This window comes from Crassostrea angulata, chromosome 7 (genome assembly GCF_025612915.1).
Source record: "Crassostrea angulata isolate pt1a10 chromosome 7, ASM2561291v2, whole genome shotgun sequence".
Classification (NCBI taxonomy): domain Eukaryota; kingdom Metazoa; phylum Mollusca; class Bivalvia; order Ostreida; family Ostreidae; genus Magallana; species Magallana angulata.
The window spans coordinates 24,266,815-24,290,508 of record NC_069117.1 but is presented as its reverse complement, the minus strand read 5'-3'; the positions used below and the strand labels follow the sequence as shown (position 1 = coordinate 24,290,508).

General features: G+C 35.3%; 2 protein-coding genes and 20 non-coding genes across 22 annotated transcripts; 1 reads left to right on the top strand and 21 right to left on the bottom strand.

The window, feature by feature from the left end:
* Positions 1-46: 46 nt before the first annotated feature.
* Positions 47-3,208, bottom strand: LOC128193178 (leucine-rich repeat-containing protein 58-like). Its single transcript, XM_052866489.1, has 3 exons — positions 2,461-3,208; positions 1,820-2,223; positions 47-1,694 (listed from the first exon to the last, which is right to left on the bottom strand). The coding sequence occupies exons 1-3, from the start codon at positions 2,931-2,933 to the stop codon at positions 1,498-1,500; spliced, it is 1,074 nt and encodes a 357-aa protein (XP_052722449.1). The 5' UTR covers positions 2,934-3,208; the 3' UTR covers positions 47-1,497.
* A 316-nt stretch (positions 3,209-3,524) lies between these two features.
* On the top strand, positions 3,525-10,608 carry LOC128157200 (peroxisomal biogenesis factor 19-like). Its single transcript, XM_052819639.1, has 8 exons — positions 3,525-3,677; positions 5,925-5,986; positions 7,250-7,418; positions 7,719-7,801; positions 8,799-8,951; positions 9,669-9,845; positions 9,943-9,987; positions 10,149-10,608. Exons 1-8 carry the CDS (start codon positions 3,584-3,586, stop codon positions 10,212-10,214), a joined length of 849 nt encoding a protein of 282 aa, XP_052675599.1. The 5' UTR covers positions 3,525-3,583; the 3' UTR covers positions 10,215-10,608.
* A 2,028-nt stretch (positions 10,609-12,636) lies between these two features.
* Trnav-uac (transfer RNA valine (anticodon UAC)) lies at positions 12,637-12,709 on the bottom strand. The gene has a single exon. It is a non-coding gene; the product is annotated as a tRNA-Val (tRNA).
* A 390-nt stretch (positions 12,710-13,099) lies between these two features.
* Positions 13,100-13,172, bottom strand: Trnav-aac (transfer RNA valine (anticodon AAC)). Its single transcript has one exon. It is a non-coding gene; the product is annotated as a tRNA-Val (tRNA).
* A 493-nt stretch (positions 13,173-13,665) lies between these two features.
* Trnav-cac (transfer RNA valine (anticodon CAC)) lies at positions 13,666-13,738 on the bottom strand. The gene has a single exon. It is a non-coding gene; the product is annotated as a tRNA-Val (tRNA).
* A 624-nt stretch (positions 13,739-14,362) lies between these two features.
* Trnav-uac (transfer RNA valine (anticodon UAC)) lies at positions 14,363-14,435 on the bottom strand. The gene has a single exon. It is a non-coding gene; the product is annotated as a tRNA-Val (tRNA).
* Positions 14,436-14,825: 390 nt separating this feature from the next.
* Trnav-aac (transfer RNA valine (anticodon AAC)) lies at positions 14,826-14,898 on the bottom strand. Its single transcript has one exon. It is a non-coding gene; the product is annotated as a tRNA-Val (tRNA).
* A 380-nt stretch (positions 14,899-15,278) lies between these two features.
* On the bottom strand, positions 15,279-15,351 carry Trnav-cac (transfer RNA valine (anticodon CAC)). The gene has a single exon. It is a non-coding gene; the product is annotated as a tRNA-Val (tRNA).
* Positions 15,352-15,975: 624 nt separating this feature from the next.
* Positions 15,976-16,048, bottom strand: Trnav-cac (transfer RNA valine (anticodon CAC)). The gene has a single exon. It is a non-coding gene; the product is annotated as a tRNA-Val (tRNA).
* Positions 16,049-16,670: 622 nt separating this feature from the next.
* On the bottom strand, positions 16,671-16,743 carry Trnav-uac (transfer RNA valine (anticodon UAC)). The gene has a single exon. It is a non-coding gene; the product is annotated as a tRNA-Val (tRNA).
* A 390-nt stretch (positions 16,744-17,133) lies between these two features.
* Positions 17,134-17,206, bottom strand: Trnav-aac (transfer RNA valine (anticodon AAC)). The gene has a single exon. It is a non-coding gene; the product is annotated as a tRNA-Val (tRNA).
* Positions 17,207-17,586: 380 nt separating this feature from the next.
* Trnav-cac (transfer RNA valine (anticodon CAC)) lies at positions 17,587-17,659 on the bottom strand. The gene has a single exon. It is a non-coding gene; the product is annotated as a tRNA-Val (tRNA).
* A 624-nt stretch (positions 17,660-18,283) lies between these two features.
* On the bottom strand, positions 18,284-18,356 carry Trnav-uac (transfer RNA valine (anticodon UAC)). The gene has a single exon. It is a non-coding gene; the product is annotated as a tRNA-Val (tRNA).
* A 390-nt stretch (positions 18,357-18,746) lies between these two features.
* Trnav-aac (transfer RNA valine (anticodon AAC)) lies at positions 18,747-18,819 on the bottom strand. Its single transcript has one exon. It is a non-coding gene; the product is annotated as a tRNA-Val (tRNA).
* Positions 18,820-19,199: 380 nt separating this feature from the next.
* On the bottom strand, positions 19,200-19,272 carry Trnav-cac (transfer RNA valine (anticodon CAC)). The gene has a single exon. It is a non-coding gene; the product is annotated as a tRNA-Val (tRNA).
* Positions 19,273-19,894: 622 nt separating this feature from the next.
* Trnav-uac (transfer RNA valine (anticodon UAC)) lies at positions 19,895-19,967 on the bottom strand. The gene has a single exon. It is a non-coding gene; the product is annotated as a tRNA-Val (tRNA).
* A 390-nt stretch (positions 19,968-20,357) lies between these two features.
* Trnav-aac (transfer RNA valine (anticodon AAC)) lies at positions 20,358-20,430 on the bottom strand. The gene has a single exon. It is a non-coding gene; the product is annotated as a tRNA-Val (tRNA).
* A 497-nt stretch (positions 20,431-20,927) lies between these two features.
* On the bottom strand, positions 20,928-21,000 carry Trnav-cac (transfer RNA valine (anticodon CAC)). The gene has a single exon. It is a non-coding gene; the product is annotated as a tRNA-Val (tRNA).
* Positions 21,001-21,624: 624 nt separating this feature from the next.
* Positions 21,625-21,697, bottom strand: Trnav-uac (transfer RNA valine (anticodon UAC)). Its single transcript has one exon. It is a non-coding gene; the product is annotated as a tRNA-Val (tRNA).
* A 390-nt stretch (positions 21,698-22,087) lies between these two features.
* Positions 22,088-22,160, bottom strand: Trnav-aac (transfer RNA valine (anticodon AAC)). The gene has a single exon. It is a non-coding gene; the product is annotated as a tRNA-Val (tRNA).
* Positions 22,161-22,540: 380 nt separating this feature from the next.
* On the bottom strand, positions 22,541-22,613 carry Trnav-cac (transfer RNA valine (anticodon CAC)). Its single transcript has one exon. It is a non-coding gene; the product is annotated as a tRNA-Val (tRNA).
* A 624-nt stretch (positions 22,614-23,237) lies between these two features.
* On the bottom strand, positions 23,238-23,310 carry Trnav-uac (transfer RNA valine (anticodon UAC)). Its single transcript has one exon. It is a non-coding gene; the product is annotated as a tRNA-Val (tRNA).
* Positions 23,311-23,694: the final 384 nt, after the last annotated feature.

Sequence of the window (23,694 nt, the reverse complement as noted above, 5' to 3'; positions counted from 1 at the left end):
GTGTCAAGTGAGTCCATTTAAGACTGATACACAACAACAAGTCAGATGAACTTGTAATGTATGTATTTAATATGTTAAAAAAATCTCATATTAATTTTCATTTCAATTTGCATTGTACATTGTTATAAAATCATGCCCCATATGTGTTAAAAAAAACTAACATAAAAATAAAATTAAAAAAATTCCACTTGAGATACATGTCCTTCTGCATGACTTTCAATAAAATGTCAATTTCATTGTAAACATTTTTTCACATATATGTACTACAGATTAGTACTTTATTTTCATCACAGAGTTCACTAAATTTTATAGCATTATGAATAGGCAAAATCACAACTTATCAATGCAACACTATAGCAGATTTCAACAACTTACAGTTTAGTTCATGACTATAATGTATGTTTATGTAATTACCATCTTGATAACTTAAACTGTGATAATTACACGATACAGTCTAATAGTTTTATTTTATACATTTGTTGATCGAGGTAGAAAAGTTGACAATTGACTAGATATATAGTGGCTACTTGGAAAAAAATAACTCTAAACAATGGGGAATAAAAAGAAAACACTCAGATGTGATACAAGATTGACTTAAATAAACTAAATAAACACCCTACCTAAATAGGAGTGCTAGGAACTTACGCATCATTTCAGGATACAAGACTTGAACATGAACTGTATGCGGTGGTAAAATCAGGAGCACATTGAGCAAACAAACAAGTTTACTGTAGTTGAAAAATAACAATTATTGTAAATCAGAAGTGATTAGACTTTCTGATAAATACATGTAAAAGAAAAATCTTGGAGAGAAAAACTTGGTTTTCTTTCAACTCCTTCAACAACCTCTAACATTATTATGTAAATGATGCCACAAATGATTAGCATGTCTATTGTTGTATTTACCGTTAATTTTGAATTTATATAAATCATTTCACCAGCACCATATTTATATTGCCAATATTACATTCTACAGTCTGATTACTTTGTTATAGCACAGTTGGATACCATTCATATCTTGATTTATACATAGTTGTGAACATGTGTGTTTCTAATGTGTAAACTAAGTACAATTTCTATTCTATTCTAAAACCGGAAGACTTCAAATCAAGTAGTTACTCACTTATTTAGAACGATACATTCTGAACGCGCTTGAAAACAGACTTGCAGCAAATAATATTCGTTCAGAATTAAGCATTTTATATCAGCAAATACTGACCTTTACACTTAACTTATTTAGGCTTTTCTAATTAGTACATTCTGACAAGCTAACAGCTGGGCTACAAATGTAAAAGAGATTTGATTTTGAGATGGAGAGTCTTTCACAGTCTGATTCTGGTGACACCTTGAGTTGTTGTAAGTGTCATTCAGATGATGTCCAATGCGATTACCCTTAGCTATCTGGGCTCAGTTTGTTTGCCTCCACCAATGTTTTACAAGTGTTTCTCATTAACATGGTTGTAGTATCTGGAGAATGCCTTTACACTGAGAGTTCATTTACCCCAGAAGCACTCGCCGTAACCTAGCATTGGCCATGGCTTCATCCTCATCTGTCTCTGTGTCACTGCTGCTATGATACACTGCAGGAGTTGTCCTACATTGAGGGGAGCAGAGATACTGGAGCAGGGGCAGTCGATACTTCCCACAAAAGTCTACAAACTTCACATGTTCAACCCTTGAGGTAAAATACACACCTGAAAGAAAAAACTGTCATTGTCAAACTTGCATAAATTTAGTAAAAATATTCCAGTGACTAAAAAATCTTTACAATACTGGAAAAAAAATTGCCTTCAAATATGAAACATTGAGAAAAAGTTACCTTTACACTTAGAGTTGACACATCTCTGAGCTGAACTGAGGTACTTTCGTAAATTGCTTGGAAGGTCTTCCTTGCTGTACTTGACTTTTTCAATTTTGACCACTCTGCCCGAAAGTTCCAATAAGGTAGGGGGCTCGTAAGTCATATCTTGAACAAACTTATTTACAAGGGGGTTGTTTCTAAGACTAAGTTCAGAAAGGTTAAGTCTCACAATTTCAGGAGGGAGGGTAGAAATTTGGTTGTTATGGAGACTGAGTGACTGTAAATTCCGTAGATGAATCAAGGTTGGTGGAATGCTTTGAATTTGGTTATCACAAAGGACCAGTGATATGAGATAATATAACTGTCCGATTTCTGCTGGAACCTCTGTCAATCGATTTCCACCCAAGTACAGGACTTCCAATCTGAAATATGAATAAAAAGAACTCCAATTCAATGTAGTTGCATAGATATATTATTTATGTAGATGATAAACTAAACGTTTCTTTCAAAAATTGAAACATATTGAATGTTTCAAAAACAAAGTTTATAGTTCCGCTTTGTTAATTCTCTGGAGGATTGACAACTGCATATCATTCTTCTTTACGAACTTGTAATTGACAAATACTGTACTTAAAAAAGGCATTGAATAATTCACTAACCTCTGAAGATTTTTAATGGAATTTGGCATTTCTGAGATACAATTTCCTCCAAGGTAAAGACATTTAAGCCTAGAGAGTTCTGTGAACTGTGGGGGAAAGACTTCAAACATATTCCCACTAAAATTCAGCTCTTCCAATGATGACAGTAGTCCAAAGTCTTTAGGAATAGACGAACAGGTCAGCCCATTACTCTTAACTACAAGTTTCCGTAGATTCCTCAGAGTTATCAGTTCTTTTGGTAAATCAGTCAAATGGTTATTGCTTAGATCAAGTGTCAGTAGATTCCCAAACAGAGATATAGATTTCGGAATAAGTAGAAATTCATTGTGATGCAATAAAAGGGAGCGGATCTCTTTAGCACGGGAGATCAGATGGTCTGGAATAGTGGACAGACTGTTGTGGCTGGCATCCTCTTTATTTCTTCCATTCAACTCACTGTCAGAAGAGGCATCACTTAAATAACCTGCCATCATTCCTAGCCGGGTCTCGGAATCAGCTGATCACATTCGAAGAAAATGATAATCTAAAACTGTTACGTTGTATATCCATGCAATACGTTATATAAATGCTCATTTCTCACACTGCTATTCAACAATATACTAGGATCCACCAGGTGATCCACTAGACCACTATTGCTTTGTTTACTTCTTGACCCTTATACAATATACTGGGGGCGGTGCTCCACAGATATGGCCGATGATTGGCTAACATGAGAATCTAGTTTAGCGATCATGTTCCAAGTGCATGTTCGATGTTCATTCTGAAAACACTAAATTTTCTGCAAATATGCTTTTGTTCCATATTTCAAAAACACAATTTGATTAAATAAAAGTTGTGTAGCCTAAACACCACAAAAAACCAACATAATTTAACGTTATACCTTGCTTACCATGCTCACAGCTCTATATAACTGAGTTCATGTTCAACAAACAAAGTTGACGCCCAGATGTTCAGGTACATCTTTTATAATCGAAATATGTATTTGATTGATGTAATCATACATACAACAACCACATAAACATACTGCCTTCAGTGCCTTACGACTCCCCCCCCCCCCCCCCCCCCATTTCTAGTGTTCGACTTATTACGTGAACGAACTGTCTAGTTTTATAAAGGCGTGAAAATGTCAGAGAACGCAGAGAATAAACAGAACGAAAAGCAGATATTGTCAGAAAAAGAATCTGAAGTGGATGAAGAGCTAAATACCCTTTTGGAGAGTTTGTATCACTTTCTTTTAATAAAATGGCAAATTGTAGCTCTAATGGCTGTGTTATAGATTCAGAATTTGGGTCGTGAGGATGAACAACAGAGAAAATTCTAGTTAACGCATTTTTAAAGTACGTTTTCTTATTAATTTAGGCAGCACGAGGATATGTTTTAAGATGTATGTTTGCCGTAATCATACCCATGGGTGATATCGATGATTCCTTCTCAATGATTATTCAGTATATATAGAGATGTGAAAAAGGCAAAGCGTTCATCCATTCAAATCTCCAAAGAGTTGAACGCGTTGAAAATTGTGGAATGTGGATTTCTAGATTGTATCAAAAAATGTGACATAACAATTTTGTCTTTTTAATAAGTTTTCCCTGAAAGTTGTTATTGTGCTCTAACGTGTTTGTTAACTACATGTACACTCTGCTCGATATTTATAAATACCTCAGGATTAAAATGATGTTCATTCAAAAGTATGAAAAATTTCCAAGAATTCTCTTTTGAAACGCCCCCTTTAGCTTATCAGGTTTTAATACACGGCTAAAAAACGTGATGTCTACGGGGGATTTTGTATTGCAGCAGACCTGGCAGAAAGAATAAATCTTACTGTGACCAGACTATGCTCAGGTCACAGTAAGAATACGTCCCATATACTTGCAATGTAGCAGCCGCAAAGCGGATTAGCTTCGCGTCGATTTTAAGTCTGTTAAAATAATCTGCAGGGGAAAAACACATTTTTATTCATTACAAACCTTTTTGAAAATGCATATGTAGTTTAGTCCACAAAATATCAATTTATTGCTTTAATAAGTCTTTACACCAAGGCGTTATGTTAAAATACACGTTTGAATTTCCTGCCATTTTTCGGAAATTGCACTCGGAATGTCTCGGATTATATCATTAACATGGCCACCATAAACAGCGAATTTTCAAACGTGATGTTAAAAGTAACAGTGAGTTTATTGCAAAAACATGTGGTAATATGGGCTGGATTATAAAAGAGCAATATAGTAGGTATTTGAGACCAATCATATGAAAATTAAGGTGATATTCAGCGCGATAAAATTTTTTTATTTGTTACGGAGCGAGTATATGGGATGAATTCTATCGTTAAACCGGGTCGGTAGGACATCTGTCATTTTAATGATAGAACATTCTATCTACAGACATGGATGATAACGTTGAAAAATAGCCAAGGAATATTCCGAGTGACTTCCAAATGGAGAAAAGTTGTCAACATTCCCCATTATAAATCTCCGTAAAAAATCTTTTTTTGTTCCTGTGAATTTTTACAAGTTAAAATAATAATGTGTCAATGAAGATATCTTGGAAATTTTACCTTTCATTGATTTCAATTGCACTTCTTTCAAAGGTATTGTATTTTTATTGAATATCGCCCAAATGGGCTGCATAAATATCTTGGGACAGACTTTAGTATGTGATACATTCTCTAATTCATATCACCTGAGAAACAAGATATAATAGGCATGTCTTGTAATTGGGTGTGAAATTCTAAAACAAGTACAATAAAATCATGTGATGCCTGTGTAAAATATGCAGTACCTAAAAATGGGGGGATCACTGAGATTACTGTCTAATAACATGCCAAAAGGGAGGAGTTAACGTCAACATCACTAATTGTAATATACATGTATAACAAATGTATATTTAGCTTTTAGATGAGCTTAGAGCTATGAAATATTCTGTAGTTATACATGTAGAAAACAAAAATCTTTGTAAAATTCATCAAATTTCGACTAAGTATTTTAGAATTTTCTCTGTTGTTGATCCTTGATCAAGATCCAAAACCTGGATCTATAAAACAGCGTTTAGAGCTACAATTTCTCATTGTGATACATTTTTAAAACAACATATTTATATGATTTTTTATAAACTACCATACCCCACAGTAGTATACATATTCTGTAGTTATACATGTAGAAAACAAAAATCTTTGTAAAATTCATCAAATTTCGACTAAGTATTTTAGAATTTTCTCTGTTGTTGATCCTTGATCAAGATCCAAAACCTGGATCTATAAAACAGCGTTTAGAGCTACAATTTTTCATTGTGATACATTTTTAAAACAACATATTTATATGATTTTTTTTATAAACTAACATACCCCACGTACAGCATGTATTACTACATGTAGTATACATATGCATGTAATTTTAGAAAATTCTTAGAAATTTATAACACATTGATTTACAGAGTTATATAAAGATTTTTGCCTTTTTTAAATCTAGGTGCCTTAAAAGACTTTGAAAAACCACAAGGAGCAGAAAGTTCACCTAAGAAAAATGTCAAAGTAAGTACTTATGAAAATTTAATTTATTGGATCCTAGATTCATGGTTGGAGGTTTTGCAAAAATTGAATTTTGAATTTCATGTTTTTAATGAAGTCCAACCAAGTAAATGATTTTATCCAAATTAAAAAAAATGAACTTGCAATTATGTCAGGCTAATCGCAATTTTAAAATGATTTTATTCTTTTTATTGGGGATGTTGAGGGTACCACATCAATATCATCGCTGTTACTGTTGCCATCAGCATCATTTTACATTCATCGTTTAAAAAAATTGTTATTGTCAACATACTGGATTCTGGTTCATTTTAAAATGGCGCATATCAAGAGAGAAAGACTAAAACCAAATACGAAAGAAAAGCATTTTCAATATTTTCGGGTAAAGTTACTTTGAAAAAATCCCCTCGCAACATTTTGCGAGTAATGAAAATTTCAACTCTCAATTTGTATTTTATACATATAACTTGCATTTTGCGAGCTGTATATAGTAAATTTCAAACCTTAGATAAAGTCTTTCTAAGATTCCAAGGCTCATGAATAGAAAATATACATCTTTTTGGATGAAAATCAGGTAGACCCCAGCGTTCAGCGGTACTCCTCTTTTGCAGGGCAAAATGCATAGTATGGTGAAACATGATGTAAGGTCAATTGTTTTTTTTACATCGTTTAATTATCTACCTACTAAAACAAAGTATATCAGTTTGCCCTGCAAAAGAGCAGTACAGCAGTTATTTTAAAGGGGTTTATACCATCATAACATAAAGAGATTCAATATTTTTATTATAAGACATTGTGAAAATTGTGTCCCATACTGTACATGTAATATAATGATAATTTGGTTCAACATATGCTTATTTATAAACACAAATTATGTGTCTAATGATGTGAAGCCTTTATATTTGAGGTTTTTTAAGGCATTGATTTCTTTCAATAAGAAGAAAGTAAAAGGTACAATAATCACTAATTGGTTAACTTTTCATTTGTTTTTTTTTTTTTCTGAATGTCAATAGCTACATGTACCTAATGTTACATTCATTTCTGTAGCATTGAGAATATATCAGTTGCAATGTTTTATATGAGACACCCTACTAATCAATTGTTTAGCGGGTTTTGCTGATGATTAGATAGAAATTTGATAAGAAAAAGGAAACAGAGACAAATAGAAAGTTAGAAAAATTAACAAATGCATGTACCTATACTGTTGATGTGTATGGTGGCTGCATGACATTCAGTATGTTTTGATTTTTGTGCTGTGTTTAATTTCAGCATGTCCCCCCTGGAGGTGACCAGGTTGATCCCATGTCTGAGATGTTTGCCGAGGAATTCTCAGATGAAATGGCGAAACAGTTCCAGGAAACAATGAAAGGTCTGCTGGGAAATGATCCCAAAATGAAGGAGCAAATTGAAAAATTGGCAGAAGCTGCAGAAAAGACAGGTATGTGAGATTTTAATGTTTTTCATAGTTCATGTACTTTCTTCTTTCGTAGGGGTGGGGGGGGTGCATTACTAAGCAAAATTTTATTAATCTTCAGAATGTCATGTTAATTCTATCCCCCCCCCCCCCCCCCCCCCCAAAAAAAAATAATAAGTGAAAAACTAAATCTTCACGTATTTAAATTTTCTTAATTTAAGTGATTCTCTGAATCTTTAATTTGATTTTAAGAATTTTTCTATGAACTTTAGAAATTATAAATGTGGCCTTTCCAAATGTAAAAATGCTTTGTTTATTTTGTAGATGGGGCACAAGGATCAGAGGACTTTGCTAAAACTTTTGCTAGCACAATAGAAAGCATGACAGAAAATCTGGATGGATTGCAGGTGAGTGGAAAAATAAATAGTCATTTATTCTGAACCTATTCAAAGTTAATTCTTGGTTGAACATCACCAATTCAATTCATTTAATGTTTTGGAAAACCATGTAAATGGTAGAAGGGTACAAGTTATCTGAACAATTTGACATATTTACAAACAATCTGGAACTCAGGAAGAGGAAAGCTAGATCATAATGTTTGGAAAACGGTCAAGCATGTAGGTTTAGGAAAAAGTGTTGTTTGAATGATAGGAAAAATCTATGCTTCTAAAATTAACTTTAGGGGTTGGTTTACTTTTTGCAGCCAACTGTAATCTGAAGAAATACAACAAGAAAATACAACGAGAAATTGAAGAATTTTTGGGATTTTTTTTGGGGGGGGGGGGGTACTCATTGGAATTTTCGTGATAACTTGACAGGACATACCATCAAACAACAAATCTACATCTAACTTGAATCCTCAAAGAACTTGTAATAATGAATATTAATAAGAATAACCTGTTTAAAAATGTTGTTTTCTAAGTTTTATCTCTCTCTAGCTCCCTCGTCGGTATTGAAGTTTTTAAATTTCGCTAAACATAGAATTAACTTTGTTCAGCCTAAAGCACTAAAAATGGCAAAAATTAACATACTCAAGGCTAGCACATTCTTCCTCTTGAACTGATTAAGGTAGTTATGAATTATTGTAAATTTTGTGACATATAAATGTAGCCATGCAGGCATCCATATAGATGTGCTATGTATGTTTTAGTAGCTGCTAACTGAAATTCAAAGAATGCACACAACAGCAAAAAAACCCCATAAAAACACACAGATAAAGACAGGATAAGATACTTGCTGATGCAAGGCATTTTTTTTCTTAAATTTCAAAATATCCTTTTTTGGGCCATTTGGATTCAGTATGTTTAAAAGAAGAAAATCTTAATATATTTTGATTTGGATTTACAAATGGGGTTAATTTTTATCATGTTCCTTAGTACATGTAATAATTTTGACATTTGATAGGGTGACATGAATGATGAGGATTTGCTGAAGGCCTTCACCAGCATGGGTATGGAGGAAGAGGGGGAAGGCTTTATGCCAATGATGCAGGGGATGATGAAGACTCTTTTATCCAAAGAAATACTCTATCCCTCCCTGAAGGAGCTCTCACAAAAGGTTTGTTTTTATTCTCACCATGTGAAAGACACTCATTGTGAATTTGACACGCACATATGATTTCAAAATTTAATAGCAAACTTTGAAATACAATGTAAATTAGCTAACTAGTTAAGTGCATTTGGAAAATAAAATGTTGATATCATTAATGGAATTTCACTTTTTCATTAATTATTCATGAATTATATTTTACGTGTATAAACTAGACCTTTTTTACTCACTGACCAAGTTATGACTGTAAGCTGTAAGAGGCTGTCCAATATGCTGATGAATTTCCTTATACATGTTAATTCAATCAACTTTGTTACCTAAGCAAAAACAACATCAAAAACAGATAAAAAAAATTCATTAGAGTTCTTTAAAAAAAAAATTTTTTACAGGTACATGTATATCAAAGAAACCCAGTATTATTTATGGATAGTATATTTAGTTCAAATAATTCAAAGTTTTTGTGTTCTAAAATATTAGAAGAAAAGAGCAAGCTATTGTCTGAATATTCTGTGGACACCTGGAAGTAATGACTAAGTTCTAGAGTTTATATTGGACAACTAGAATAACAACATACCTACCTAACTTAAAGTGTTTCAAATTAGTGGGTTTTTTTCACTTCTTTTTGAAGTTTCTGAGTTTTGTCAAATTAAAAATTAAAGCATTTAGTGTTATAATAAACATAATGCTTGTTATGTAACTATAAATGACATATTGTGTATTAAACAGTATCCAAAGTGGATAGAAGAAAACAAGAATAAAGTGGAAGCCCAACAGATGACAAAGTATCGGGAACATGATCGGATAGTACGGGAAATCTGTGTCGAGTTTGAAGCAGAGCATGTTTCAGACACAGAGGATGTCAAAAAGTTAAGATTTGAACGCATAGTGGACTTAATGCAACAGGTAAAACGCAGTTATCTTTCTTTGTTTTGTGTAAGTTGACTCTGTCTACTTTATGGCTCTATGTGTATTTATTATCTTTTAATTTACTTTGTTTTAGATGCAAAATATGGGGCAGCCACCTAAAGAAATAGTGGGGGATATGGTAAGGCAAATAGAAAAGATTATACATTGCCTTTCCCAATGAATTAGCATTGTAAACATATTCTTTTTAAGTTCACTCACTTCAGTTCTGTTTCCCGTGTTCTTACAGTAAACTTCACTGTAGGTTTGCATCCCTCCTGATCCATGCTTTTTCTATTATAGGCACCAGGGTTAGAATTTGATGAGAATGGAATGCCAAAAATGCCCAATGGATGTCCGATGATGTAACTGTGATATAAATAAGTACTGTAATCAGAGAACTTGTGATCAGGTGTGATTATGTAATATTTGAGAAGCTGAGAGGTCCTTGTGTGATTAGGGTAATGATTTCCAAGAGTGTTTTCGAAGTCTAGATGTGAGTGCAATAATTTCTTTTAAAAATGTATTTGAGAGAGAGAGAGAGAGAGAGAGAGAGAGAGAGAGAGAGATTTACCAATATTTTGATAATGTTTTATTAGCATTGAAAAAAATCATAACACTGTTATTTATCCCTTATTTTATGATCATTGTTATTCTTACCATTTGTCATTTGTTTTGTTTCTCATGAATAGTATGCCTATAATGAGTTTGTGATTGATAGATCAGGTCTTAATTTTATAATCAAAATATCTAATGCATATGACACTTTTCTTATTGTAAATTATCTGTGATTATATCATAAGTAATGCTTTTAATCATTTGATATTTTGAGCTGTGAACAGCAAATTTCTAAATAGTGTGTTTTAAAGCATCCTTGAAGCTCAAGGAGGTATATTTCATTTTAATGAGAAGTTTATTAAGTCATATTCTAGGTCTTTAACAATCTTCATACACTGACATGCACATCCTTTCACACTTTCAATAACTGTCACACTGACTGACAATCCTGCAATCACAACCTGTACACTAAGACAATCACATCGTAACACATTAACATATACATCTTCATGTACTGTACTTTGTAATTTGTAAAATTTGATACATACTGTCATTCTGTCCCTTCACACACATACAATCACTCACAGCTTCACTTATGATTACCGATATCACACCTTCATGTACTTCTTAAAACTTCTTGGACATCTCAAGGATGTGTACAAATTAGGGTACAACATATGGTCAATATCTGAATGTAGATTGTTATTTGATTGTTAATTAGTCCAAACAGTAATAATTTTGTTAAAAATGTATTGCTTATTTTATAAACAGAACTTGTGCACAACTACTAAATAAGGATACAAAAAATGTGTACTCTGAGTTAAATATTTTTACTTTTTCTACATTATTCAATCACAAACTTCACAGCAAAAGAGTAACTTGATGACAAACTAACAACTCATTATAATAACACTGTTATGGCATCATATACAGACGATCATTCATATACAGACGATCATGTTTATACTGACAATTTCGCCAATGGATATTTACAGGACAGGTAGTAAGTTACACCTTCACTCGCCAAAACTACATCTACACATGCAAAAATTGACACCTTCAGATAACCTTTAAAACACTTAAATACCCTTCCCTGCATGCTGTCATAGATGGTTAATCACACCTCTACATGCAAAGAATGTAGGCCAATAATTTGATAAAAGTTACAATCCTCTTTACAAAGTTGAATTGAGAACTTCAAAAAAAAATACAAACTGTTATGCCATCCCATACTATGATTGACCTTCACACATTCAAAGACATAAAAGAAAAAGAAAACCTTCGTACACTGTCATTGGCTGTAAAAGCTTTACACATTTACAATCAAATCTTTACTGATAATCACACCTTCTCCTATTGACATTAACTCATACTTTAACACACTGGCAATCTCCTTACACAGTGACCATTTTTCCATCTTAAACTAACAATCAGATATTAACATACTAACAATTGCATCCTCATACACTGACAATCACACCATCTCACACTGATAATCACATCATCCTATTCACAATCACATCTTAACACAATAACACCTTCACACACTGACAATCACATTTTCACACACTTATCATAACATCCTCACACACTGACAATCACATCTTCACACTGACAATAACATCTCCACACAATAACACCCTCATTAACTGACAATCACATCTTCACACACTATCAGTCACATCTTTACACACTGCCAATAACATCTTCACTCACTGACAATCTTATCTTCATCAAACACTGACAATCATACACTACGAAATTGAAAAAAAATAAAATTATGATAAAAATTTATTCAATAAGTAGTAATGAAATTTGATACATATTACTTGATCAATGAAATTGTATGAGATAGTACATATGTTGAATAGAAAGAAAGTCCCAGTTTCGACATTTTCATGAAATGACTTGAGTTAGACAGTCTTGATTACAAGGAATTATCTTTGTAAATTGGACTCAAAAAACGACCTGTGCCTTTTCAGACAAATGCTTTCTGAGAGGCTCACACCCCAAAGCCTCGTTTACAATGAATACCGTTGTTTTCGTATCGTTTGAATGGTCAGCTGGATGTCAAATCTTTAGATAAGAACGACAGAAATTCGGTGAAGACTTGAAAACGGACCCTCACCGAAATAAACGTATCATTTGATTGAACATAACATGGCAATACCTGGTTTAGAAAATGACATAAACTGACATCTAACGATCCAAACATGTATTGCATGGGAAAATTAGGTTTCAACGACGCTCGAACTCGCGACCTTCTGCGTGTAAAGCAGACGTGATAACCACTTCACCATGAAACCGTACGGTATTCTAAGGAAATCAAATGTATTGGCATTGATGTTTAGTTTCTTTCTTCTATTTCCGTCAAAAGTACAAGAGTACATTTTTGGAGGTATTGAAGGTCAAAGACAGGAAATGGTTGATTGCATCGATCATTTCTAAATTTTGACAAGGACACAACCCAAGTTTTAAAGAAATGAAAATACATGCATGATAAAAATGCTTTCGTTCCGATTTATTCAATAAGTAGTGATAAAGTTTGATACATCTTACTTGATCAATGAAATGGTTTGAGATAGTACATACATGTATGTCGAATAGAATGAAAATCCCAGTTTTGACATCATCATTTCTAAAGAGGATACCAGGAATGAAATAGCATGAAAACTTCGTGTTTAGAATAAAAGAGTAGGTTTCAGCGAGGCTCGAACTCGCGATCTTCTGCGTGTTAAGCAGACGTGATAACCACTACACCATGGAATCTCCTTATTGCTACGTCTCTTCTATACCGCATCAATTAAATAAAAGTCATATAGATTTTTCTTGCCTTTTTAGGTAGCGTGTCTCGTGTTACATTCACAAAATGTGGCTATGGAAGAGGAAATATTAATGAATAGACCATTTGATTCTTGAGAGAAGACGATAGTGTATTCTCATGTTGAAAATTCCTCCCATATGTGATTCACTTGTGAAATTCAAAATATAAGACCACGCCGTTAGGGAGCCATTAGATATTACAGAAAATGTAGTTTTGGTCATCTGTTACAGTCCGATGAATTCTGGAGAATCGTTGATTTAACTGCATCAATATGAAAATTGAACTGCATGTTGTTGATGGTGGTGTATCTACAACAGGACTGTACAAATACCTGCATACATTGCTGTAAAGATGCGTGAAGACAAATTGTTAACCATATAAGAAACAAATTGACAATTGTTCATGAAAGTTTTAATCCCTACAGGACCTTAAATCAAAAGGTTCCAGCGAGGTTCGAACTCGCGACCTTCTGCGTGTGAAGCGGACGTGATAACCACTACACCATGGAACCGATATTTATCTTAGCTACTGAATACAGTACTGACATTCGCCCTCGATTTATTTTCGCTCTTTTCGCCTTCGTTGTGAGCGGGCGAATTTAAAATGGGCGAATTTCAATGTCTCAAATTATCTCTCTTTAAACACAACCCTGTATGGGCAAATATTAATTGAAGACGGGGCGAAGCCGTTTGCAAGTTCAGAAGGACAAAATTTACACGGGGCGAAATAAACCTGTATACAGTATCAAACGTTTTAATATACATTATGAGATATTTCAAGTTCATCAAGCATTCCTAGCATCGGTCTTAACGACCGAAATGATTTGAGCTAGACAGTTTTTGATCACCAGGAATTATCGCCTTCCTAAATTGGACTCAAAAACACGACCTTTACCTTTTTAGCTTAATGCGTTCTGAGAGGCTCACGCCGCAAAGCTTCGTTCACGATACATACCGTTGTGAATGGTCAGCTTGCCGTCAAATCTATAGAACGACAGAAATTCGATCAAGATGTGGAAACGGACCCACAACGAAATAAACGTTTCATTTGATTGAACATAACATGGCAATACCTGGTTTAAAAAATGACATAAACTGACACCTAACGATTCAAACATGTATAGCATGGAAAAATTAGGTTTCAGCGAGGCTCGAACTCGCGACCTTCTGCGTGTAAAGCAGACGTGATAACCACTACACCATGAAACCGTACGGTATACTAAGGAAATCAAATGTATTGGCATTGATGTTTAGTTTCTTTCTTCTATTTCCGTCAAAAGTACCGGAGTACATTTTTGGAGGTATTGAAGGTCAAAGACAGGAAATGGTTGATTGCATCGATCATTTCTAAATTTTGACAAGGACACAACCCAAGTTTTAAAGAAATGAAAATACATGCATGATAAAAATGCTTTCGTTCCGATTTATTCAATAAGTAGTGATAAAGTTTGATACATCTTACTTGATCAATGAAATGGTTTGAGATAGTACATACATGTATGTCGAATAGAATGAAAATCCCAGTTTTGACATCATCATTTCTAAAGAGGATACCAGGAATGAAATAGCATGAAAACTTCGTGTTTAGAATAAAAGAGTAGGTTCCAGCGAGGCTCGAACTCGCGACCTTCTGCGTGTTAAGCAGACGTGATAACCACTACACCATGGAACCTCCTTATTGCTACGTCTCTTCTATACCGCATCAATTAAATAAAAGTCATATAGATTTTTCTTGCCTTTTTAGGTAGCGTGTCTCGTGTTACATTCACAAAATGTGGCTATGGAAGAGGAAATATTAATGAATAGACCATTTGATTCTTGAGAGAAGACGATAGTGTATTCAGTCCGATGAATTCTGGAGAATCGTTGATTTAACTGCATCAATATGAAAATTGAAGTGCATGTTGTTGATGGTGGTGTATCTACAACAGGACTGTACAAATACCTGCATACATTGCTGTAAAGATGCGTGAAGACAAATTGTTAACCATATAAGAAACAAATTGACAATTGTTCATGAAAGTTTTAATCCCTACAGGACCTTAAATCAAAAGGTTCCAGCGAGGTTCGAACTCGCGACCTTCTGCGTGTGAAGCGGACGTGATAACCACTACACCATGGAACCGATATTTTTCTTAGCTACTGGATACAGTACTGACATTCGCCCTCGATTTATTTTCGCTCTTTTCGCCTTCGTTGTGAGCGGGCGAATTTAAAATGGGCGAATTTCAATGTCTCAAATTATCTCTCTTTAAACACAACCCTGTATGGGCAAATATTAATTGAAGACGGGGCGAAGCCGTTTGCAAGTTCAGAAGGACAAAATTTACACGGGGCGAAATAAACCTGTATACAGTATCAAACGTTTTAATATACATTATGAGATATTTCAAGTTCATCAAGCATTCCTAGCATCGGTCTTAACGACCGAAATGATTTGAGCTAGACAGTTTTTGATCACCAGGAATTATCGCCTTCCTAAATTGGACTCAAAAACACGACCTTTGCCTTTTTAGCTTAATGCGTTCTGAGAGGCTCACGCCGCAAAGCTTCGTTCACGATATATACCGTTGTGAATGGTCAGCTTGCCGTCAAATCTATAGAACGACAGAAATTCGATCAAGATGTGGAAACGGACCCACAACGAAATAAACGTTTCATTTGATTGAACATAACATGGCAATACCTGGTTTAAAAAATGACATAAACTGACACCTAACGATTCAAACATGTATAGCATGGAAAAATTAGGTTTCAGCGAGGCTCGAACTCGCGACCTTCTGCGTGTGAAGCGGACGTGATAACCACTACACCATGGAACCGATATTTTTCTTAGCTACTGGATACAGTACTGACATTCGCCCTCGATTTATTTTCGCTCTTTTCGCCTTCGTTGTGAGCGGGCGAATTTAAAATGGGCGAATTTCAATGTCTCAAATTATCTCTCTTTAAACACAACCCTGTATGGGCAAATATTAATTGAAGACGGGGCGAAGCCGTTTGCAAGTTCAGAAGGACAAAATTTACACGGGGCGAAATAAACCTGTATACAGTATCAAACGTTTTAATATACATTATGAGATATTTCAAGTTCATCAAGCATTCCTAGCATCGGTCTTAACGACCGAAATGATTTGAGCTAGACAGTTTTTGATCACCAGGAATTATCGCCTTCCTAAATTGGACTCAAAAACACGACCTTTGCCTTTTTAGCTTAATGCGTTCTGAGAGGCTCACGCCGCAAAGCTTCGTTCACGATATACCGTTGTGAATGGTCAGCTTGCCGTCAAATCTATAGAACGACAGAAATTCGATCAAGATGTGGAAACGGACCCACAACGAAATAAACGTTTCATTTGATTGAACATAACATGGCAATACCTGGTTTAAAAAATGACATAAACTGACACCTAACGATTCAAACATGTATAGCATGGACAAATTAGGTTTCAGCGAGGCTCGAACTCGCGACCTTCTGCGTGTAAAGCAGACGTGATAACCACTACACCATGAAACCGTACGGTATACTTAGGAAATCAAATGTATTGGCATTGATGTTTAGTTTCTTTCTTCTATTTCCGTCAAAAGTACCGGAGTACATTTTTGAAGGTATTGAAGGTCAAAGACAGGAAATGGTTGATTGCATCGATCATTTCTAAATTTTGACAAGGACACAACCCAAGTTTTAAAGAAATGAAAATACATGCATGATAAAAATGCTTTCGTTCCGATTTATTCAATAAGTAGTGATAAAGTTTGATACATCTTACTTGATCAATGAAATGGTTTGAGATAGTACATACATGTATGTCGAATAGAATGAAAATCCCAGTTTTGACATCATCATTTCTAAAGAGGATACCAGGAATGAAATAGCATGAAAACTTCGTGTTTAGAATAAAAGAGTAGGTTCCAGCGAGGCTCGAACTCGCGACCTTCTGCGTGTTAAGCAGACGTGATAACCACTACACCATGGAACCTCCTTATTGCTACGTCTCTTCTATACCGCATCAATTAAATAAAAGTCATATAGATTTTTCTTGCCTTTTTAGGTAGCGTGTCTCGTGTTACATTCACAAAATGTGGCTATGGAAGAGGAAATATTAATGAATAGACCATTTGATTCTTGAGAGAAGACGATAGTGTATTCAGTCCGATGAATTCTGGAGAATCGTTGATTTAACTGCATCAATATGAAAATTGAAGTGCATGTTGTTGATGGTGGTGTATCTACAACAGGACTGTACAAATACCTGCATACATTGCTGTAAAGATGCGTGAAGACAAATTGTTAACCATATAAGAAACAAATTGACAATTGTTCATGAAAGTTTTAATCCCTACAGGACCTTAAATCAAAAGGTTCCAGCGAGGTTCGAACTCGCGACCTTCTGCGTGTGAAGCGGACGTGATAACCACTACACCATGGAACCGATATTTTTCTTAGCTACTGGATACAGTACTGACATTCGCCCTCGATTTATTTTCGCTCTTTTCGCCTTCGTTGTGAGCGGGCGAATTTAAAATGGGCGAATTTCAATGTCTCAAATTATCTCTCTTTAAACACAACCCTGTATGGGCAAATATTAATTGAAGACGGGGCGAAGCCGTTTGCAAGTTCAGAAGGACAAAATTTACACGGGGCGAAATAAACCTGTATACAGTATCAAACGTTTTAATATACATTATGAGATATTTCAAGTTCATCAAGCATTCCTAGCATCGGTCTTAACGACCGAAATGATTTGAGCTAGACAGTTTTTGATCACCAGGAATTATCGCCTTCCTAAATTGGACTCAAAAACACGACCTTTGCCTTTTTAGCTTAATGCGTTCTGAGAGGCTCACGCCGCAAAGCTTCGTTCACGATATATACCGTTGTGAATGGTCAGCTTGCCGTCAAATCTATAGAACGACAGAAATTCGATCAAGATGTGGAAACGGACCCACAACGAAATAAACGTTTCATTTGATTGAACATAACATGGCAATACCTGGTTTAAAAAATGACATAAACTGACACCTAACGATTCAAACATGTATAGCATGGAAAAATTAGGTTTCAGCGAGGCTCGAACTCGCGACCTTCTGCGTGTAAAGCAGACGTGATAACCACTACACCATGAAACCGTACGGTATACTTAGGAAATCAAATGTATTGGCATTGATGTTTAGTTTCTTTCTTCTATTTCCGTCAAAAGTACCGGAGTACATTTTTGGAGGTATTGAAGGTCAAAGACAGGAAATGGTTGATTGCATCGATCATTTCTAAATTTTGACAAGGACACAACCCAAGTTTTAAAGAAATGAAAATACATGCATGATAAAAATGCTTTCGTTCCGATTTATTCAATAAGTAGTGATAAAGTTTGATACATCTTACTTGATCAATGAAATGGTTTGAGATAGTACATACATGTATGTCGAATAGAATGAAAATCCCAGTTTTGACATCATCATTTCTAAAGAGGATACCAGGAATGAAATAGCATGAAAACTTCGTGTTTAGAATAAAAGAGTAGGTTCCAGCGAGGCTCGAACTCGCGACCTTCTGCGTGTTAAGCAGACGTGATAACCACTACACCATGGAACCTCCTTATTGCTACGTCTCTTCTATACCGCATCAATTAAATAAAAGTCATATAGATTTTTCTTGCCTTTTTAGGTAGCGTGTCTCGTGTTACATTCACAAAATGTGGCTATGGAAGAGGAAATATTAATGAATAGACCATTTGATTCTTGAGAGAAGACGATAGTGTATTCAGTCCGATGAATTCTGGAGAATCGTTGATTTAACTGCATCAATATGAAAATTGAAGTGCATGTTGTTGATGGTGGTGTATCTACAACAGGACTGTACAAATACCTGCATACATTGCTGTAAAGATGCGTGAAGACAAATTGTTAACCATATAAGAAACAAATTGACAATTGTTCATGAAAGTTTTAATCCCTACAGGACCTTAAATCAAAAGGTTCCAGCGAGGTTCGAACTCGCGACCTTCTGCGTGTGAAGCGGACGTGATAACCACTACACCATGGAACCGATATTTTTCTTAGCTACTGGATACAGTACTGACATTCGCCCTCGATTTATTTTCGCTCTTTTCGCCTTCGTTGTGAGCGGGCGAATTTAAAATGGGCGAATTTCAATGTCTCAAATTATCTCTCTTTAAACACAACCCTGTATGGGCAAATATTAATTGAAGACGGGGCGAAGCCGTTTGCAAGTTCAGAAGGACAAAATTTACACGGGGCGAAATAAACCTGTATACAGTATCAAACGTTTTAATATACATTATGAGATATTTCAAGTTCATCAAGCATTCCTAGCATCGGTCTTAACGACCGAAATGATTTGAGCTAGACAGTTTTTGATCACCAGGAATTATCGCCTTCCTAAATTGGACTCAAAAACACGACCTTTGCCTTTTTAGCTTAATGCGTTCTGAGAGGCTCACGCCGCAAAGCTTCGTTCACGATATACCGTTGTGAATGGTCAGCTTGCCGTCAAATCTATAGAACGACAGAAATTCGATCAAGATGTGGAAACGGACCCACAACGAAATAAACGTTTCATTTGATTGAACATAACATGGCAATACCTGGTTTAAAAAATGACATAAACTGACACCTAACGATTCAAACATGTATAGCATGGACAAATTAGGTTTCAGCGAGGCTCGAACTCGCGACCTTCTGCGTGTAAAGCAGACGTGATAACCACTACACCATGAAACCGTACGGTATACTTAGGAAATCAAATGTATTGGCATTGATGTTTAGTTTCTTTCTTCTATTTCCGTCAAAAGTACCGGAGTACATTTTTGGAGGTATTGAAGGTCAAAGACAGGAAATGGTTGATTGCATCGATCATTTCTAAATTTTGACAAGGACACAACCCAAGTTTTAAAGAAATGAAAATACATGCATGATAAAAATGCTTTCGTTCCGATTTATTCAATAAGTAGTGATAAAGTTTGATACATCTTACTTGATCAATGAAATGGTTTGAGATAGTACATACATGTATGTCGAATAGAATGAAAATCCCAGTTTTGACATCATCATTTCTAAAGAGGATACCAGGAATGAAATAGCATGAAAACTTCGTGTTTAGAATAAAAGAGTAGGTTCCAGCGAGGCTCGAACTCGCGACCTTCTGCGTGTTAAGCAGACGTGATAACCACTACACCATGGAACCTCCTTATTGCTACGTCTCTTCTATACCGCATCAATTAAATAAAAGTCATATAGATTTTTCTTGCCTTTTTAGGTAGCGTGTCTCGTGTTACATTCACAAAATGTGGCTATGGAAGAGGAAATATTAATGAATAGACCATTTGATTCTTGAGAGAAGACGATAGTGTATTCTCATGTTGAAAATTCCTCCCATATGTGATTCACTTGTGAAATTCAAAATATAAGACCACGCCGTTAGGGAGCCATTAGATATTACAGAAAATGTAGTTTTGGTCATCTGTTACAGTCCGATGAATTCTGGAGAATCGTTGATTTAACTGCATCAATATGAAAATTGAAGTGCATGTTGTTGATGGTGGTGTATCTATATACAACAGGACTGTACAAATACCTGCATACATTGCTGTAAAGATGCGTGAAGACAAATTGTTAACCATATAAGAAACAAATTGACAATTGTTCATGAAAGTTTTAATCCCTACAGGACCTTAAATCAAAAGGTTCCAGCGAGGTTCGAACTCGCGACCTTCTGCGTGTGAAGCAGACGTGATAACCACTACACCATGGAACCGATATTTTTCTTAGCTACTGGATACAGTACTGACATTCGCCCTCGATTTATTTTCGCTCTTTTCGCCTTCGTTGTGAGCGGGCGAATTTAAAATGGGCGAATTTCAATGTCTCAAATTATCTCTCTTTAAACACAACCCTGTATGGGCAAATATTAATTGAAGACGGGGCGAAGCCGTTTGCAAGTTCAGAAGGACAAAATTTACACGGGGCGAAATAAACCTGTATACAGTATCAAACGTTTTAATATACTTTATGAGATATTTCAAGTTCATCAAGCATTCCTAGCATCGGTCTTAACGACCGAAATGATTTGAGCTAGACAGTTTTTGATCACCAGGAATTATCGCCTTCCTAAATTGGACTCAAAAACACGACCTTTACCTTTTTAGCTTAATGCGTTCTGAGAGGCTCACGCCGCAAAGCTTCGTTCACGATACATACCGTTGTGAATGGTCAGCTTGCCGTCAAATCTATAGAACGACAGAAATTCGATCAAGATGTGGAAACGGACCCACAACGAAATAAACGTTTCATTTGATTGAACATAACATGGCAATACCTGGTTTAAAAAATGACATAAACTGACACCTAACGATTCAAACATGTATAGCATGGAAAAATTAGGTTTCAGCGAGGCTCGAACTCGCGACCTTCTGCGTGTAAAGCAGACGTGATAACCACTACACCATGAAACCGTACGGTATACTAAGGAAATCAAATGTATTGGCATTGATGTTTAGTTTCTTTCTTCTATTTCCGTCAAAAGTACCGGAGTACATTTTTGGAGGTATTGAAGGTCAAAGACAGGAAATGGTTGATTGCATCGATCATTTCTAAATTTTGACAAGGACACAACCCAAGTTTTAAAGAAATGAAAATACATGCATGATAAAAATGCTTTCTTTCCGATTTATTCAATAAGTAGTGATAAAGTTTGATACATCTTACTTGATCAATGAAATGGTTTGAGATAGTACATACATGTATGTCGAATAGAATGAAAATCCCAGTTTTGACATCATCATTTCTAAAGAGGATACCAGGAATGAAATAGCATGAAAACTTCGTGTTTAGAATAAAAGAGTAGGTTCCAGCGAGGCTCGAACTCGCGACCTTCTGCGTGTTAAGCAGACGTGATAACCACTACACCATGGAACCTCCTTATTGCTACGTCTCTTCTATACCGCATCAATTAAATAAAAGTCATATAGATTTTTCTTGCCTTTTTAGGTAGCGTGTCTCGTGTTACATTCACAAAATGTGGCTATGGAAGAGGAAATATTAATGAATAGACCATTTGATTCTTGAGAGAAGACGATAGTGTATTCAGTCCGATGAATTCTGGAGAATCGTTGATTTAACTGCATCAATATGAAAATTGAAGTGCATGTTGTTGATGGTGGTGTATCTACAACAGGACTGTACAAATACCTGCATACATTGCTGTAAAGATGCGTGAAGACAAATTGTTAACCATATAAGAAACAAATTGACAATTGTTCATGAAAGTTTTAATCCCTACAGGACCTTAAATCAAAAGGTTCCAGCGAGGTTCGAACTCGCGACCTTCTGCGTGTGAAGCGGACGTGATAACCACTACACCATGGAACCGATATTTTTCTTAGCTACTGGATACAGTACTGACATTCGCCCTCGATTTATTTTCGCTCTTTTCGCCTTCGTTGTGAGCGGGCGAATTTAAAATGGGCGAATTTCAATGTCTCAAATTATCTCTCTTTAAACACAACCCTGTATGGGCAAATATTAATTGAAGACGGGGCGAAGCCGTTTGCAAGTTCAGAAGGACAAAATTTACACGGGGCGAAATAAACCTGTATACAGTATCAAACGTTTTAATATACATTATGAGATATTTCAAGTTCATCAAGCATTCCTAGCATCGGTCTTAACGACCGAAATGATTTGAGCTAGACAGTTTTTGATCACCAGGAATTATCGCCTTCCTAAATTGGACTCAAAAACACGACCTTTGCCTTTTTAGCTTAATGCGTTCTGAGAGGCTCACGCCGCAAAGCTTCGTTCACGATATATACCGTTGTGAATGGTCAGCTTGCCGTCAAATCTATAGAACGACAGAAATTCGATCAAGATGTGGAAACGGACCCACAACGAAATAAACGTTTCATTTGATTGAACATAACATGGCAATACCTGGTTTAAAAAATGACATAAACTGACACCTAACGATTCAAACATGTATAGCATGGAAAAATTAGGTTTCAGCGAGGCTCGAACTCGCGACCTTCTGCGTGTAAAGCAGACGTGATAACCACTACACCATGAAACCGTACGGTATACTTAGGAAATCAAATGTATTGGCATTGATGTTTAGTTTCTTTCTTCTATTTCCGTCAAAAGTACCGGAGTACATTTTTGAAGGTATTGAAGGTCAAAGACAGGAAATGGTTGATTGCATCGATCATTTCTAAATTTTGACAAGGACACAACCCAAGTTTTAAAGAAATGAAAATACATGCATGATAAAAATGCTTTCGTTCCGATTTATTCAATAAGTAGTGATAAAGTTTGATACATCTTACTTGATCAATGAAATGGTTTGAGATAGTACATACATGTATGTCGAATAGAATGAAAATCCCAGTTTTGACATCATCATTTCTAAAGAGGATACCAGGAATGAAATAGCATGAAAACTTCGTGTTTAGAATAA

What these genes read in the sequence shown, in the direction of transcription:
- LOC128193178 (XM_052866489.1), bottom strand. Translation starts at nt 2,933, where the DNA reads ATGATGGCAGGTTATTTAAGTGATGCCTCTTCTGACAGTGAGTTGAAT. An exon ending in TCCATTAAAAATCTTCAGAG is followed by an intron (nt 2,224 to 2,460) that starts GTTAGTGAATTA and finishes TTCATATTTCAG; the next exon opens with ATTGGAAGTCCTGTACTTGG. An exon ending in TGTCAACTCTAAGTGTAAAG is followed by an intron (nt 1,695 to 1,819) that starts GTAACTTTTTCT and finishes TTTTTCTTTCAG; the next exon opens with GTGTGTATTTTACCTCAAGG.
- LOC128157200 (XM_052819639.1), top strand. Translation starts at nt 3,584, where the DNA reads ATGTCAGAGAACGCAGAGAATAAACAGAACGAAAAGCAGATATTGTCA. An exon ending in GCTAAATACCCTTTTGGAGA is followed by an intron (nt 3,678 to 5,924) that starts GTTTGTATCACT and finishes TTTTAAATCTAG; the next exon opens with GTGCCTTAAAAGACTTTGAA. An exon ending in TGAAGGAGCTCTCACAAAAG is followed by an intron (nt 8,952 to 9,668) that starts GTTTGTTTTTAT and finishes TGTATTAAACAG; the next exon opens with TATCCAAAGTGGATAGAAGA.